This window comes from Rhineura floridana, chromosome 3 (genome assembly GCF_030035675.1).
Source record: "Rhineura floridana isolate rRhiFlo1 chromosome 3, rRhiFlo1.hap2, whole genome shotgun sequence".
Lineage (NCBI taxonomy): Eukaryota > Metazoa > Chordata > Lepidosauria > Squamata > Rhineuridae > Rhineura > Rhineura floridana.
In genome coordinates, this window is record NC_084482.1 from 145,492,928 (window position 1) to 145,511,373 (window position 18,446).

General features: G+C 41.4%; 1 protein-coding gene across 8 annotated transcripts in view; it reads left to right on the top strand.

Annotated features, from left to right (window-relative positions):
* Nucleotides 1–2,920: 2,920 nt before the first annotated feature.
* CACNA2D3 (calcium voltage-gated channel auxiliary subunit alpha2delta 3) overlaps nucleotides 2,921–18,446 on the top strand; it is a 1,117,495-nt gene continuing 1,101,969 nt past the window's right edge. For 4 of the 8 annotated variants that reach the window (XM_061618250.1, XM_061618247.1, XM_061618248.1 and 1 more), the window contains exons 1-2: nucleotides 2,921–3,257; nucleotides 3,913–3,994. In XM_061618250.1, coding sequence (XP_061474234.1) covers nucleotides 3,139–3,257; nucleotides 3,913–3,994 — 201 coding nt within the window. In that variant the 5' untranslated portion in view covers nucleotides 2,921–3,138. The remainder of the gene's footprint in view (nucleotides 3,258–3,912; nucleotides 3,995–18,446) is intronic. The other 4 variants (XM_061618245.1, XM_061618246.1, XM_061618244.1 and 1 more) reach the window with 4 other exon arrangements.

Genomic DNA, 18,446 nt, shown 5'->3' on the forward strand with positions numbered 1-18,446 from the left:
TAATGTTTTGTGTTTTTATTGTGTATTTTATTATGTATGTATGCGTTTTTACTGTAGCTGCCCTGAGTGCCCTATTGTAGGGTAGAAGAGCGGGATAGAAATATTTTTTAAATAAAATAAATAAATAAAGGCATCACAGGTTTAAAGCTGTAATGTTGACTGCAGTGGTCCTTGGATAGTGGACCCATCTTACCATGAAGCTGTGTAGCAATGAAATGTAGCCATGGGGGCAATCTATACGATCCTTGGGCATGTAGCCAGATGCATGTGTTCCTCTGGGTGACGGGTTTTGTATGCGCTCAGTGAATAATTGTCAGAAGCTTTTGTTTAAGGGCACTGGCATATGAGACACCAGGGCAGAAAATAAGTAGCTAGCTATACAACCCAGGTTCTTATGAACCACCACTAAAGAGAGCAAAATAAGGAGGCATTTAAAATATATTGCAGAAGTAACAGCAGTGCATACTTTCATTACTTCAAATGTATGTAAGTTTCTTACACAGACATGCAATAACATGTGCACATGCATATAGAGAATTGTTGGAGCACTTCATTCTGGCTGAGTATGAGGCCTCCTAGATAGGAAGCATAGGCACTTAGGAAGCTGCCTTATACTGAGTGGCACTGGCTCTCCAGGTACCTGGAGATGTCAGAAATCAAACCTGGGACCCTCTGCAATGCAAAGCAGATGCTACTACTGAGTTACGACCCATCCCCTAGATGCCCCGGTATTTGTATTTGTGAACACCTGGCTGTTGAAATGGAAACACATATTGGTATATGGCTACCCAATCATACCTGCTTTTGGCCAGCAGACAGTTGGCTCTGTACTGATTATATGACTCAGGGAAAAGCAGTGCAGACAGTGCACTATAACATGGATAGTTATACATACATAACAGTGCACTATCCTGGTCTCCAAATAAACATTGTTTTTAACCCTAACACAAGTATAAACATGAAAGTGATGGACTTGATTCCATAAGATGAAATGACCTTTGAATCCTACAGGCCTTGCTTGTTGGATAAATATAAGGTTGTTGCCAGAAACTTTCCGTTTGTCTTGAGGTGAAAGCTCTTCTTTAGAAAGAGTGTGGCAGGCTGTAGACTGCATTTGTAAGTAGAGCAGCCAGCCCAATGGAAAGCAGGTGGGCTGCTACGTATTTAAAAGGTTTCAGGGCACAGTCCCATGACATATATTTGCATATGCTAATTTCTATATACAGATGACTCTGGAAAATTAAGATAGTTGGTGGCTGGGGTCTCAGGAGTGCTGCTCTTTGCAGTGTGCTCAGCCATCATTTAAGCAAAGTTCAAAATTGTTGTTTTTTTCAAAAGGGGGTCCTAGGCCCATCACGAAAGACCAAGGGCTTGGGACCCCTAACAATACCCCTGCTGGAAAGGGTGGGATTCTTAACAATGTTCTCAAAAGTGATTAAGAAAGTTAGGTGGGGAGGGGTCTTGGCTATTGCATTACCAAATGGGAGTGCCGAGTCAGTCTCTTCAGAGAGAGAGAATGCCAACTTCTGTACATTCTCCCCTCCCCCCCTATGCAATACTGGGATGACTCAGCTCACCTTTAATTCTTAGGATGCTTATTGAACCAGGTGGGAAACGCTTATTCTTTACTTCTGATGCACTGAAGATAAGAGTTACCAAAGGGAGGGGTAGAAAGGTGAAGCACATCAGCTAACCCACAATAACTGGGGGGGGGGGGAATCTCTTGCTTTCTCAGCTTCTCTGTCTCGAACACACGGACACTGTTTCTGTGCAATCGCTTGTGATCCTGCCCATCTTCCTTTACCAAAGGGATTCCTCCACAAGGCCAAATTAATAATTTATTCGTCGGCTCCAGAAGTCACTTAGGCTTGCATTGATTTCCTTGTGCTGCATTTCCTTTCGTTCGTCGGAGGCTCCCCCCCTCCCTCCCTCCCTCCCGGTTCCCGTCCCAGTCTCTCAGATCTTGCCTCGCCGCAGCCAATGCACAGGCAGGAAGCCGCCGCCAGCCACACTACGCCTGCCCGGGTGCGCAAGGAGAAGGCTTACAGAGCCTAGGAGACCGTTCCGGCCGCCGAGGCTGACCTAAAGGCCGAGGGGCGCCCGCAGGTTGGCACATCATCAGCACGATGCAGGAGGGCAGGGCGGCAGGGCCAGACCTTGCTTGCCTTCCTCGCCCGCACCCTCCCTCCTCCTCCTCCTCCTCCTCCTCTTCTGCCTCCTCCCTCCTGCGCTGCGACTTGGAAGCTTTGTGGGTGGGAGAGGTTAAGCGATCCACTCATCCCTCCGTCTCCAGGGCTGCGTTCGCAGCTGTTCGTCACGCAGGAGCACGCTGCCTGAAATTGACCAGGTCTCCGGCGGAGGGGCTACAGTCTCGGCCGACGATCCCAACGCGGATCGCTCTGTCTGCCGTCTCGCACTTCTTTCTCCGGACTTGCTCAGCTTTTGTCGGCTTGGAGACACTTTCGCTCCTTGATCTCATCTCTTCTATGCCTGCCTGACAGCACGCACCAGCTCCTTAAAAGGCTGCTGCCGCCGCTCCGCTCTCCACCAGTGCATTAGCGCTGACTTGATTTGGCATGAAGGCTGAGGTGGAGTTTCCCGGCGCTGAATGAACAGAGTGGGAGGGAGGCGCACAGAGACGCGAGCACACGTCTTAGAAAACGGTGGGGGGGACACACCTCTCGGCAGCTTTGCGTTATTTGGGAAGTGAGCAGGAAGAAGCGCGGCAAAGAAGGCAGCCGAGCCCTCTCCACCTGGCCAGGGTCGACAGCAAGCCGGGCTCTCTACTTCAGGGCGCTGGAGGGAGCAGAGCGAGGGCACTCACCGAAGTCACTCCGGCGCGCCGCTGACTGCGGAGTTGAGTTGTCCCCAACTGGCGTGGCGGGCTGCAGTGGTGCCGCTTGCCTGTTACCAAGGACACCCGACTTTTCAGGTCACCGGCGCCTCCTCGCTCTGGATCCGGGACAAAAGGGCCCTTGGTGCCAAGAGGAGGAGGAGGAAGAGGATGGAGCCCTGACTCTTCTCCGCTCGCGTTGGCTCCGCGCTCGCTGCCTTCCCTCTCGCCGCGGCCACGCAAGCCTCCCTCGCGCTGCCGAGACAGATCAGCCCAGTTCGAAAACCCCACCGAGGAACGAGACCATGCCAGGGCTCGGGAGCCTCCGTGGGGCTTCCGTGGGGCTCCTCGCTCTCTTCTGGGCAGCTATTAGCATCAGCCTCATGGACGTGGTCGGCTCGGAGCAGCAGATCCCCTTGTCTGTGTAAGTGTGGCGGGGAGAGTTGGGAACCGCGTTGGAACGAGGGGGGTAGTGGAGATGGTTCTGCATGGATCGCTGTCTGACTGAGCAGATGTTTTGAACACCTTTGATTTGGGGTCGGGAAGAAGGGCAGGCGTCAAACTGAGATGGATTTATTTTTAATTTCCCTCTGTGGATGAACTTTTGGCCGGCCGCTGCACGGACGCGCTCGAATCGCTTCTCGACTGCAGTCCCGCTTAAGCTGAGGCGCTCAGAGAGGGCGATCTTACAAAGCAAATAAAAATACGGCTCTTTTGACAGACACCGTCGCTTTAGAGCTGGAGTTTTTTGGGGTAAAGTTTTATCTTCGGCAAGTTTGACAAAAGAGGCCTCCCCCTCACCTTGCCTAGTGGAATAGATCTGCCAGGGGGTTTCACTGAAAAACTGCATCTTTTTTGTTTTAAAATAACAAAGAGGCATGTAGCACCTTAAAAACTAACAAATGTATTAGGGCATGAGCTTTTGTGGACTACAGGGCACTTCATCAGGTGCTGTTATCCTGAGTTGCAGGCATATTTGAGTTGTGGCTCAGATTTTAGAGGTATGTGCATGAATGTTGTTTACTGGCATATTTTACTACATTTTTCTCTGTTCCACGTTTAATTTTTTTTCTTCACAGTGTAAAACTCTGGGCCTCTGCTTTTGGTGGGGAGATCAGATCCATTGCAGCTAAATACTCAGGTTCCCAACTTCTGCAGAAGGTAAGGATGCTTTCAGATGTGTACACCAAATGATGAATTTAACTCTGAAAATGGAATCTGATTTGGTACCCTAAGCAAACAGGATTGACATCTTTCAGTCAGAGGGGTTTCTCTGCTCCTCCCCTCCCTCTACACTTTTACCTGCCTGCTGTCTTTTTACACACTGCAGAGAATATAGACTTCACAGTGAACTGGTTATTTTCAGATTACTCTCCTTTCTAAACCTAGCCCATCCAGATGACTTTAGCTATCTGTAGTGAAGCTATTTATATTTAGAACTGTGGCTGACTTTTGCTTTGCTTCATAGGTGGTGATTATGATGTTAGCAGGAGTTTTTTTTACGTAAACACACGCGAACCCACACACAAAGTTCATTCAAGAGGTAGCAAAACTAGGCACATTTTATTTTGCTTTCTCCAGCTGTATTTCATGGCATCCCCCCCCCCCAGCTTGACTATTGTTTGTCATCTCTGCAGTTTTTACAATCCTATTATTCCTCCAATCATCTCAGGCCAGTGCTGGGATGTATTACATCATTACAGATAAGGGGAATGAATGTGGTTATCTTCCTGCTCAGCTGCACAGCTGGGTAATAAGCTTATGAAGTAGTGCAAAAACTTGAGAAATTGGGCTAAGTCCCCATAATTCTGAAGAGTAATGAGAATGGAGGATGGATTATTAGACCTTTTTATCAGAACCTGCATCTGGTCTCTTTTAAACATGCAACCTTATACTAAAATCCCACTTTCAGATAACCTATGTTTAAATATAGCTGTTGATGAATTAAAAATAAATGAGAAATCCAGGCCAGTGGTAAGTTGAAATAAAAGGGCTTCAGGACTGCAATTCCGCATGATTTGAAAACATGAGCTTCAGAAGTGAAATTCAAATATCCAGATGCAATTTTTAGAGGTAGGATTGAAATGATTCAATGGACAAAGTTAAATTGTAAGGAGTTTTTTTTTTTTTAAAGAAGACTTTGCTCTGAACTAACAATCTTTTGTGTATTTTGCATGGTAAAGATTCATGCCATTCACAACAGTGCACTGAAACAGCTTGATATTGATGAGAATACCATTGCTTGTATATTGCATTGCTTAGGCAAACAAACTTTTATGCTTCACTAATTACAGTTAGTGCAGTAAACCTAATAGTTATTAAAGCAACATAACAACCAAGCAGAAAATACTTTCCCTCTCAGTATTGTTTAGTATTCACAAATGGATATTTTTTTAAAAAAAGTATAATGATTATAGCAACACATAGTTCTGGTTCTGTTAATATGCCTGATCTCATTTAAAATGTTTCTAAATTATTTATAAGCTACAGCTGAATCCTCAGCTTTTACTAAACAATATCTCCTTCATTGTCAGAATTTTTCTTTGGATTCTTTGTAAAAACACCCCTCCTAAATTCCAGTACATTATTGAAAAAAGAAAGGATGGCATGGACAAATGTCTAAAAAAGGCATATTCTGAATACATCACACAGATGTCTTGATCTTCTTAAAATGTACTCCTTTAAAATAGTTATTATCCAAGATATACAGTCTTTAATTTTGGAATCCCCCTTGGTATAGAATCCTTGCACAAACAGTGATCTCTTGCCATTTTAACCACTGAACACTCATTTCCAAAAGTCGCATAGCAAAATAAGGACATACAATGTTGCCAAATGATAGTTGTTGTAATAACTCTTCATCTGTGTATGGTAGATCCTTCTGAAATAAAGAATCTTATCTAAAGTAGTAAGATATTTTCCAATTGGTTGCCATACTGCAGTGTCAATAATCGGAAGCTACCACAATGCTCATTTTACATTCCCTTCATCATCTCTCAATTGCCTAGCAGTACAGTGTTTCTCTTTCTGCATCTTGACAATTGTGTGTTTAATTCCCATCTGGAGGGTGTTTTTTTAAAAAACTTTTTGGTATTCCATAACTAAATGAAACAGGAAATACAAATGCTGATGTGATGGGAATTTCAGGCTGTACTGCTGCTAATGTCTTTAAGCTGCCCTAGCATTTTGGTAGATTTAATTTTTTGTAGGGAGTCATAGTGTACTTTTAACGTTTTAAATTTTGGCTTGGTGTCTGTATTGTAAGCTATGTATTTCTCTGTAGCTGTAGAGGTAGAATAACAGATTTCTGTTTCAAGTATTTGCCTTTTTAATAGTTTATATTTTTAACATTGTTGAGAGAAAGATCTACCTGGTGTTCTCATTTTCAGATGTGTCAAAGCTTTTTGCGGGGAGGGGTTTCAAAGCATAAAAATAATATTCAGTGCACAGGAACAGTAGTAATCCAAACAAGTTAACGAGATGACATCATTGCACCATCCCAGATGTGAAACACTTTTCTGATGTCTGGCTGTGAGGAATAATCAATTTGGATGTTGAGATAGTTGTGAGTTAACACAAGTGCTACTCGCTCCCCCACGCTGGTGTTGTATTTCATGTGAATAAAATGATACTAATGATGAGAGCAGAAACACTGAAATTATAAGATAAGGCACACTCAAGTGCCATTGAAAAATAAAAATGAGTAAGGTGACATTCATGGTCATACAATAAGAAAGTAACAAAATATTAATGAAAGTACTGCATGTGGAAATTTTTAATGTATCTTAATAATAGCATGGATGGTGTTTGTATTTGTTTTCCATTTGTAAAAAGACAGAAAGGGGTTCTGCGGGATCAAAATATCTTCTGTTTTGAAACCCTGGTTTCCTACTTTATATTTGGTTTCACTGGATAATTTGCATTTCACTTAGAATAGGGTAATAGAATATTTCCCAAGGCAAAACTAGACAAAGCTATTATAATGGATAGCGACATGAGAGGTAGCCCTTACTCTGCAGTACTGTAGCCACCAAATGCACCAGAGAAGCAATGCAGAGTGCACATGCTAGGGCACCTTATTTTCCAGGCTGGAGCAGCTGGTATAGAAATCTGCACCTGTTTATGATGTAAGACCTGGCACTTTAAACTAAAAATACTTATTTGAAAGTAACACCCATTGGGTAAGTAGATTTGACTTCTGTTTCAGTGTACTTAAGATCAAAGGCTAAGCTGAATTATACAACAGTCAGAAGATGCAGTCCTCAAAGCACTCTGGATCAATGCCACAAACCTAATTCATTCCAGTGCAGCCCGTGATGATGGGCTAGTTTTGGATAGGGCGGTTCTAGCCTGCCCTATTGTGTTCAGTATGGCCTAAATATTGTGTTATTACTGTCCCAACACCCCATGAATGGGTCATTTGATGTTTGTTTCTCAGTAGTGCCTTTTGATGAAATCCAAAGGTATTCATAATCTTACTATTTTTCAGTAGCGTAATTCAAGAAGGGCTACTTCTAAACAAATAAGTCCCCCCCATCAGAAGAATAGTTGGTTTTTGTGTCTGTTACTTACCTTAAAGGGAAAGAGAGCGGCTCTGCCTGCAGTATGACAACAACGTGAGAAAAATACAACACTGTTTCCTTGATATGGCTAATTTTCCAGTTCCAATTCCAGCTGTCATGTAGATTCTGTGCCATAAAGGAAATTGTCTATACGCTTCTGTAGAGGGATGCATATTTTTCACTTGGTTAGCAAACATTGTGGGGGTTCTTGGATTTGGCTCTAAATATATCTAACTTGCCCATTTGTAATGGAGTTTAAAAAAAGAGTTTGAATGATCATGATTTTCTTTGTACTTTGGAGAGGAGTACTTTTTATTTTTTAGTCTGGCATACCTTAAAGGGGCCATATTTGCCAAATATTATGCATATTTCACTAAGCACTCACATTCATTTCATCTGTACTTACCTTGGTGAAGTTCCCTGAGAACTGTGTTTTTTGTGGTTACTGATTATTTGAATAACAATAACCCTCACTACAGTACTTCACTATAAAAGGTGGCATTTTTACATCCCAGATTAAAGGCAGGGTTTAAAGACATGGGAGGCTGCTGTTTTGCCTACTGTGGGAATCCAAATCTAATTATTTGGAATGTAATGGTCCTGATAGAACATTTCCGGGGCCCAAATTACAAGTGTTTCCCTTCCTTATTTTTATTAATTTGTATTAGCTGTAGAATAAGCAATACCTTTAATACGACTCACTCTTTAAGAAACAATATATTCTGCTTCTTTTCATACCATGGGCCCAGCACTGTTTATTAATAACTTGCATCAGTGACTTTTCATTTCAGACTGCATATGAAAGAGAGGTAGGCTTTTTTGTGGTCCTTTCATGTCTGCCTTAACTATGGTGTTCACTTAAATCTAGGTCTGCACTGCAGGTTTCTGTCTGGTGCAGGCTTTGGCTTACATTGCTGACAATGCATTTTCTCTTGGTTATCTGATACATCCAGGACATTATAAGCACAAATGAATTCATATGTATAGGTCTCTTCTGGGGTGAGTGGGCTATCACTAAGGATGTGTGGACCAGATCTATCATCATCCTAGGTTCTCCTCTTCCTTTAAAAACAAAAACAAAATTGCAGGTGAGAACAATGTATTCACAGCAATGATCAATCTGCTTTCTGTGTTATTTCTTATCATGGAGAATTGTTGAGGGAAAATTTTTACAGAGTGCATTCAAGACTAAAAATAAAGCATACCCCTTTCCCATTGAATCCTCCTGTTGAAATGAACCAAAGCAACAATCTTAATATTTGAATAATAGGGTTTCTAGTTATACAGTATATTTTATTGAAGTTTGGTAAGTTGGTGAAATGGACTTCCCCCAGTTGGTTCACGAAAACATGGTGGCTGTGTAGATAGAGGTCACTCATTAGCTGATACGGGTTTGATGCATTTCACCCATCAGGCAAGCCCTGGTCTCTGTAAAAGAAACAGTACAGATATGCTTGAGATGAATCTTCTCAGTTATTTTGCTGCCTGTTATCTTAACTTCTTTTTCACACAGTCTCTATAATATGACAGTGTCAATCACTCTTAATCTCATGCCTGCACCCTCCCATTCCACTGGTCATAGAATATGAGAGTCTGTGTCAAGGCTGGATCCAGCAACAAACGGAGCCTGTTGAGGAACTGTACATCAAGAATGTAACACATCAAGGAGTAGCAAAGCTGTAGCAAAAGACAGATAGCATATTAGTGAAAATGTAACAACGTATGATGTGCGTGTCTGTGTGCATTTGTGCATGTGAAAAATGTTTTTAAAAGTATGAATTCTTCATGGGCAGTCTGAGGGGGTTTTTGGGGGAGGGGAAGGGATACAAGGGCAGGGGAGAACTGTAAGGGGAAATGAAACAAAATTTCACCTGCTCAGAAGGAATATGGCAAAAACAAAACAAAACAAAAAAGGCAGGACAAAAACTTGGAGATGGTGGGAGAAAGGATTCTCAGGGATGAATTTAGTTCTGAGGACCCTCTCTCCCCCATCCCTGGGAAAAATTGGATATCATATTGAGAAGATAAGGCAGATTTATATTTAAAATAGATATAAATTTCTGAGGATAATCCATCTGGCTGCTCTGCCAAAAAAAGTGGAGGACCAGGTGCAGCAAGTGGCATTATTTGAGAGTGAGTGCTGTGTTTGGTGGTATGATGATCAACACTGGAAGTGTCACCTCTGGAATCAAGTCACGTGGTTGAGGACAAAAGCTACCATTGGAAGCTTACTTAAGAATGGAGGGGAGACTGGTTTTTCTCCTACTTAATAGGAGATTCTGCAGTTTTGGTATGAAAAGTGTTTTTATCAGTTCAGGTTTCATCTCCATTAGCTTTGCATATTTTAGTGACATGAGGTAGACAGAGTAATGATTCGTGCAAGACTACACTGTGACTTTGATGCTGTGCTTTTCTGCAGCCCAGTTCTAACTCAGATCCAGTGAAATATGTGGATTTAAGCACACCTAACTCAGTCTAGGACTTTTTATTGTTTTGGTTATGCCTTATTTGTCCTTCACTGACCCTACAAATGTTTAGCCTAGGATAGCAATGGTATATAGGTATGCAAGGTGGTGTTGACATTTAGAGGTAATCTATAGGAGGCTTTTTGTGTGCTTCCTGACTAAGGGGATGCAAACTGGTCATTGGTGCTCCTGTCTCCCCCCCTCTAAGAGTACACTTTGCATTCTTGTTGCATTCCTCTCATCAGTGTTCTAAACTTTTCTCTTTTTTTTTGAAACCAAAGACTGAAAGGTAGGACTACAATGTTACAGGAACAGTACTTTAGATCAATTAATATTCAACTAATGCATCTGATTCATGCAGAACATCTATCTTTAGTGTTAAAATATCTAATGGTGACTTAAATTCTTCCAATTTTCATGTTATACTAATCTAGAAAAATGTGGCCCAATCAACTTGACATTAATTGCTTTCTTTCTTTCTCCTGTTCTTTGCTTCCTTAGTTTTTTTTAAGTCTCTCTTCCCCCCTCCCCCCCCCCGCTACTGCAGTTAATACTGTCATTACTGTGGGATGGGTCAATAAGATTATGCGAGTTCCTACAAATTAAGGCAAGGCATGAATGACAATCTTGTTGAACTGTAAACTCTACTTTTATGACAGTTTTAGTCCACAGTTTCAAGCTTCCAGTGTAGCAGTCATGAAGATGAAGTTAATAATGATAAAAGGAAATATTATTGCCATTAAAAAAATACAAGATGGTTAACCTTAAAATCATTACCTAAAGACACAAAGATATATGCAAGGATGCAAAACAACTTCACTCATAATCTTAGCCTTTGAAAAAGTTTGATTTTTTTCTTTCATGCACCATTTAAAATGCTAGCTCCTTTAAAATTTTACACGCACTGAAGTAGCTTCAGACAACATCCAAAGAACTGTTTTAAGCTTGAGGCCTTGCAGCAGAAAGTTTGACTATCCTTCCCCTTTGAACAGCAGACCTGTGAGCCATATATCTCAAAACTGCTTTCCAACTTTCTCCCAATTTCAGAAGCATTTGTCATCTGGAATGGAGGATTGTACTAATAGAAATTTATTTCTGAGGCAGGCCTGTAACTAGGGGGGCTAGCGGGGGCCCACCCCCTAAACTTTTTTGCCCCCTATTTTTCTGCCCCAAAATAAATAATTAAATTTATTACAGAAAAAAATTTCTGGAAACTTCCCTACTTTTCGGTGTCCCCCTTGAACTTTTAAATTGGCTACAGGCCTGTTGTGAGGACCAATGCCTCAAAGTATGGGTGTTTGTTGACTGACTCTTATAGAAACCAATGTCATTGAATGACTGAATGATTTGCTATGAGCATTTATTAATCACAGCAAATCCCAAGAATCAGGTACTTATAACATTGGTGACCAATGTGTGGCGCTTGTGTCCAGGATTCCCGATTTCTGTGCATCAGTCTGTGCAAGACAGAATCTTGGGCTAGTCACTTCAGTCTTTGGGAATAGGTTCTGAAGAATGAACATTTCTCCTTTAACCCCCCCCAGTCTCTATTAAGTAAGCATACTTTTCACAATCCCATGTGACTGTTAAATTGGCTAACCTTGTCTGACTTTGAGATATTTTGCGGAACCATCTTTTTCAGGGATTGCAGTGCCCCAAACCTTATGCATCATTCACTCTTTTTGTATAGAATGTTTTTGGTAGTTTTCTAAATTGATGTTCGTGTACATTTTTCTTCAATTGCAATCTGTTTTGTCATTTTTGATTAGCCAGTTATTTTACAGGCCCTATAGTATTTATATATGTAGTTAGAAAATGTGTCTGTCTTTCATAATGGAACTCAGGATGGTGTACATAGGGTGCATGTGGCCTTCCAACTAGGCACTGACCAGGCTCTCACCTGATGAGCTTCATCAGGTGGTTGCATCATGTTCCCTGAGATCATGCCCTCCATGTCACCAGACTAACGAAGATACATGGTTTTCACACAATGCTCAGATTACAGGTGTTAAAAGATAGACAAAAGAAAGTACCTTTTCATACAATGCATAATCAATGTATGAAATGACACAAGCTGTGGTATCGGCTACTGACTTAGATTGCTTTAAAAGGAGTGTAACCGTAGAACGAGTGGAAGAATGAGTGTGTTGGGAATGGTGGGTAGAGTCAGAGTGAGTGGCAGGTGGAAAGAGTCAGTTGGGGAGAAAGACAGGCAGTGAGTGAGGACTGTGTGAGATTTGAAAGAATGGAGGCAGCAGTAAAAGGCCTGGAGTAAGGCTACTGTTCGAGGAGAGCCAGATATACTTGATTAGGAGATTAATACTTTTATTTGTTTACTTTACCAAATGTCTGCTTGTTTGGATTGTTGTTTCCATAAATAAATATAGTTGCTGAATTTAAATTTATAGAATCCAGGAGATTCTGGATTAGCAGCAGGAGTGGCTGGCAGGGCAGGGTGGTGTTGCAGCACTGTCTTTCTGACAGTGGCATCACTGCCACTTACTGGGGCGGAGTGGGTCAGCATACTGGCAAGGGTTAGGATAGCTGCAGCCCTGCCCCTACATCATCCCAGTAAGTGGCAATGATGCGGTTGCCAAGATGCTGTCTCTGTACCCTTGCACAGTGCCTTTGGACACTCCTGATTTCATCTCATCCCATGCACTGGCTTTGAATTACACAGCCAGGCAAATCAAAGGCAAGCCCTACTGGTATCTCTAAGTCTGTAGGTAGTGGCAGTAGGGAGGTTTGGACTTAATGAAGCAGCTATGTGACTGACCTAGTGATTTTCAAGGGTTAGGGCCTTTTACAGAACCCCTGAAATATCACAAGGAGATTAGTCTTTCAGTGGCCATTAGACATGATCAGGGCTGGCCCAAAATATTTTGCAGCTGGAAGCAAAGAAAGCAAAGGAAAAGATGGAACTCCTTCCCATTCCATGTACAGCAATTGGTTGGACTGACACTTGAAACTTCAGCACTGATGATAGGACAGCATCTTCCACTGCATCTGAAGGCGGCAGGCTCGTGAAGAGGACACAGGGCAGGCTGAGAGGTACACACAAATCTGTCCTCCGACACTTCACCACCACTCAGCACTGGCTGCCTGGGGTGGCCACCTCACTTTGCCTAATAGTTGGGTCGCTGCTGAGCATGTTGGCTCTATTATTTATTAAATTTCTATCCCACCCTTCCTCCCAGGAGGAGCCCAGGGTGGCAAACAAAAACACTAAAAGCTCTTTAAAACATCTTTAAAACAAAAGACTTTAAACATATGAAAACAAAACATCTTAAAAAACATATTAAACAAAACATCTTAAAATCATATTTAAAAAAACAACTTTTAAAACATCTTAAAAAGCAATTCCAGCACAGATGCAGACTGGGATAAGGTCTCTACGTAAAAGGTTTGTTTAAAGAGAAAGTCTTCAATAGGTGCCAAAAAGATAACAGAGTCTAATATTCAAGGGGAGGTAATTCCAAAGTGTCAGTGTCACAACACTAAAGGTCCACTTCCTATGTTGTGCAGAGCAGACTTCCTGAGAAGATGGCATCCTGTTCATCAATCCCTTTTGAACCCCCACCCCCAAGCTTTTGAAAAAAGCCACACAGGCTCTGGAAACTTTTCTATGGTCTGCAGTAGTGTGGTGGCAAATTCAAAAGCGCAGGGTCCCTTCATGATAGTCACACTACTCCCCCTCACAGCCATGCCCCCAGGATTCACTGTTTCTTCTGTAGTTGCAGAATTATAGAACCAGAATAAAACTTCTGTGTGCATATGCTCCCCCACCCCATCTCTCTCTGGGGGCTAAATGTTGTCAGAAACATTTTGATTTTAAGAATTCTGATATGAAGCCAAGTATGGGACTAGGATTTGGGAGACCAAGGTACTTTGTCATGAAGCTCATTTCTCACTTACCCTAGGAGCCAATCAACATGAAAGGGGAGGTTTGTGTTAGCTACTGAGAAGAGTCTTCCCAGTGACTGACTCACCTCCTTTCATTCTGATTGGTTCCAATCAGCACAAAAGGACAAGTAAGCATGTTGTTAGCCAAATGAAAAGACTCTTCTCAGTAGCTAACATGCTTCCCTTTCATGCTGATTGGCTCATACATTGGGACCCTGCTCCCAAAAAAGTAAGGGGACTACAACCCTCCAACAACGCTGGATGACTCCATTCCTGATCGTCTGCATTAGCCACCAATTGGCAGAGACCACATTCAAACCATACATTTATCTCACTATTATTCTACTTTAAACAGTCATGGCTTCCCCCAAAGAATCCTGGGAAATGTAGTTTGTGAAGGGTGCTGAGAGTTGTTAGGCGACCCCTATTCCCCTCACAGAGCTACATTTCTCAGAGCTCTCTTGGAAGAGGCACAACTGAATTCTGCCCCATGCCTAATTCCTTCTTACTGTTTTCATGGATTTTTACTTATTTCTTGAGATGTGTGATAATGAACCTTGTCTTCTGTATTTGCCTCAGTGTAAAAGTAATATTTAGATTTCTTTTTAACTGAAAGAAAAATGTCATTTCAAGCTATTGGTGCTTACTCACCTCAGCGCTGTCTCAGTCTGCTACTTCACAGCATTTTTCATGCATGGGATGATCCCATTACTTTTATGATTAAATGTGAAGTGTTCTGTCTTTGATATGTGATTCGATATGTGATGGAAATATGAGATGCCTTCAATTCATTTATAAGACATTCATATTATGTTTTCAATAAAATGTCTCAGTAATATAGAATTTTAAGTGGACGTACCAAAGGGAAAACATTACCTTTTATTTTCTTTCAAGAGCTAATTTTCTCCTATAATTAATCTATAGCTGGTTTGGTTGGTCTCTCATTCTCTGGGGGTGGGGAGAAAGAAAGAAAACCTTTCAAGTTTATGGGATCTGTTCACATTGACATAATTAAAAATTACAATTCAAAGATCAATAGAAGCCATAAGCAAATACCAAACATAACCCCAAACAAGCTCTATTTCAATACCACAACATCTGAGAGGGAAAAAATGGCAGCTTCCCCATTATATCTCAACATTCTTCAGTCAAGCAATCTGTTATACTGAGATGGTAAACCTGTATCATAATTGTGCCACTTCAGGCAGCTGGAAGGTGGTACCTCCATGCAAGCTGTTTTGCTGACAGAAAAATGCACAAGTAGATGCCACATTTTATACTGGTTCCTTACCAAGCAACTGCTAATCAATACACAAATGGTATATCAGCATCAGGGTGGTGTAGTGTTGAAAGTGGTAGACTAGGACCTGGGAGACCAGGTTCACTGGATGAACTTGGGCCAGTTATAATTTCTCTGCATTTTCAGACATTCTATGTAGGAAGGACCATCTTCTCCAATTTGAGCCTGTCCATGCATTAAGGTCGTCAAGAGACCACTCTTGTGTGTCCCAAAACCACATTGGGATAAGGAAGATGGCTTTTTCTGTGGCCTTGCTGACAGTCTAAAACTCTCTGCTTAGGGAAGCTAACGTCACTCCTTCCCTGATGGCCTTCTTCCACAGTATGAAGGCCTTTGTGTTAGGGTGATCCTGTGCCCTGATTAACTGTATTCTATTTAAAAGGCTGCCTAGTTCTCTGTTTGAAGCACTCTTCTGTTTGAAGGGCTGCCCAGACCAATTCTGTTTTAAAGCTAAAGGCCCCGTCTACACTATACATTTAAAGCAGTATTCTACAACTTTAAACATTTAGGGCGTCCTCCAAAAATCCCGAGAACTGTAGTTTGTTAAGGGTGCTGAGATTTGTTAAGGAACCTCCAGACCCCTCACAGAGCTATGTTTTTCAGAATGGTTTAATAGTCAATCTCTCTCCCGTAGGAACTCTGGAAATTTAGGTTTCTGAGCGGAATAGAGGTTTCCTAACAACTCTCATCACCCTTTACAAACTACAGTTCCCAGGATTCTTTAGGGAAAGCCACGACTATTTAAACTGGTATAATAGTGCTTGAAGAATATAGTGCAGAGAGGGCCAACGGCTCTTAAGGAAGGAAAATGGGCTGATCAGCAGTTACAGATAGACAGTAGACTGAGGGCAGGCACAGAAGCCACCTGGTCACAGCCTTCCCCACCATGGTAAGATGTATCTCCCTTTAAATTATAGGAACTATTTTTACATTTGCATCTACATATACCTTATTTTTAGATATGCATTTACATTTAAAATAAGACATGCAAATATATGCAAATTTATGTCCTATTGTCCTCATTTTTGGTGGTGCATTTCCTCTCTTTCTGTTTTTTTTTTTTTAGTAAGGAGTTAGTGGCCAACCTACTACCTGTTTAGGAAGTTTTGGGGCCTGTAGTAGCTTCATTGAATCTTGCTTATTTTTCTCTTGACTTTCCAGTGTTTTAGCCTGTTTTGGTTTTTAGGTGTACTTATAGGGTTGCCAGGTTCAGGACCTCATCCTGATCCTGTATCTTTAGGAGAAGAAAAAGTCAGCCAAGTGCAGGTGTTCTTGCAACACTGTCATGGGAAAAAACACAAGGTAGAATTCTCCCTAACCCCTGGAAAAACTTTTAAAGATACAGAAGGCCTCTTGGTTGTCAGGCCCAGCCTCCAAGAGGTCTTCTGTATCTTTAAAAGTTGTGCAGGGGGAAGGGAGAATTCCACCTTGTGGTTTTTCCCATTACAGTGTTGCAAGAACACCTGCACTTGGCTGACTTTCTCTTCTCCTAAAGATACAGGATCAGTCTCAGGCCCTGAACCTGGCAACCCTAGTGTACTGGGTTATATTATATTCAACGAAATCCTTCTAAGAGTAGACCCATTGAAATTAATGAACCTAATTTAGTCATGCCTATTGACATCAGTGGGTCTACTCTGAATAGGACTAGCACTGAATACCACCATCTCCTTGTTAGAGAAATTGAATGAGGGGTTTTGAAATATTTTTTTTATCTCCCTCAGTAAATCATTTGGATTCTTTTAATGTTTCTCCTTGCTATTCGTGTCTTTCTCTTTTGGTTTTATCTATGTTTGTTGATCTTTTTTAATTGTTTATGACACTTTTAATTTTATTTTCTTGTTGGCTGCCTTGAACGTTTAGGAAATAAATTATTAAAAATAATAAGTAGTTATGAATGCGCTTGTTTCTGGGTGTACAAGTGGGGGCTGTATTCAGGCACTCTAATAAATGTGCACAGGTCAGGACATGGAGCCTGTGGCCCTATGGTAATTCTGTATAACATCTGAAAAGGGCTTTGGAGACAAGCTGAAGTTGTTAGGAAACTGCCTAAAATGAAGGTTTATACTTTTAAAATTGTTTCACCACAGTCAGGAAGGAAAAGAAATGTGAATAGCAGACATAGGTTCATCTTACTGCCACTCTGTGATGTTGTAATATCTCAAAATTTCCTAATTTTGGGATTAATCTTTCCCAATTTGTTGAGCTGGAATAGTGGTTGTTCCCAAGAAAAGTGGCATAAAGGTAATGATCATTTGTCAGTCACCTGAAGATTACATCTTTAGTAAAAGTTTCCTTTAGTTATGTTAGGACATAACAATTTTTCTCATTTCAGTAAATAGAGGATGCAAGTGTTAAGTCATGTACAAGGGCTCCAGTTTGCTATATCTTTTAGGCTTTGTATCTTCACATGCTATTTTAAGCATATTAAAGAGATAGTATGATTCCTGTAACTCAGTTTGGACAAATGTTTCAGTGTCCTTATCCAAGCCATTGTTCCATCTCTACTCCTTCACTCTCAAGCTCCTTTTTTTCTTTTACAGTTAATTTAAAAAGCTGATTTTGCCTATGTCTCTTCCACAAAGATACCACACTAGTGTCTTTTGGAGAAAAGGTGGAGATGGTTGTATACTATTTTATTTATTTTTATTTTTTTATTTAATTTCATTTATAAACCGCCCATAGCCAATGGCTCCCTGGGCGGTGTACAACATACAATAATACAATAAATGAACAAAATCACAGATAAAAATACAAATTCATAACAACACTAAATGATATTAGCATAGCTAAAACATTAAAACAGTAAAATACATAGAAATATATTAAAATGCCTGGGAGAATAGGAAGGTTTTAGCCTGGCGCCAAAAGAATAGCAGTGTAGGCGCCAGGCGTACCTCCTCGGGAAGACTGTTCCACAATTCGGGGGCCACCACCGAAAAGGCCCTAGATCTTGTCATTACCCTCCGGGCCTCTCGGTGAGACGGTACTCGGAGGAGGGCCTCCTATAAACATGTTTCACACATGCGTCCCTTTATACACCACAGTAGAGATTTTTGCATTTATATATTCAGCATCATTAAATACATAAATAAAAAAAATCCTAGCTCATAATCCCGAGAGGGGGCCACATGTATATCGGGAAACTGTGTGAAGTTTAGTACTGGGACAATGGGGGAGTGGGAACACTAACCGAAATGAGTTTATACAGTTGTGAGTTTATGTAGTTTATGTAGACCCCCAAAGTGGTAAATGGCAATAGCATTATACATGATGAGGTTGTTGTGATTGATCAGAATTCACGGGCTTTAAAACTTTGATGCAATGGCCCGTGTAAAAAGTAATGGCAGTTGCTGGAGACATGTGTAGAATGGCGCTGACGT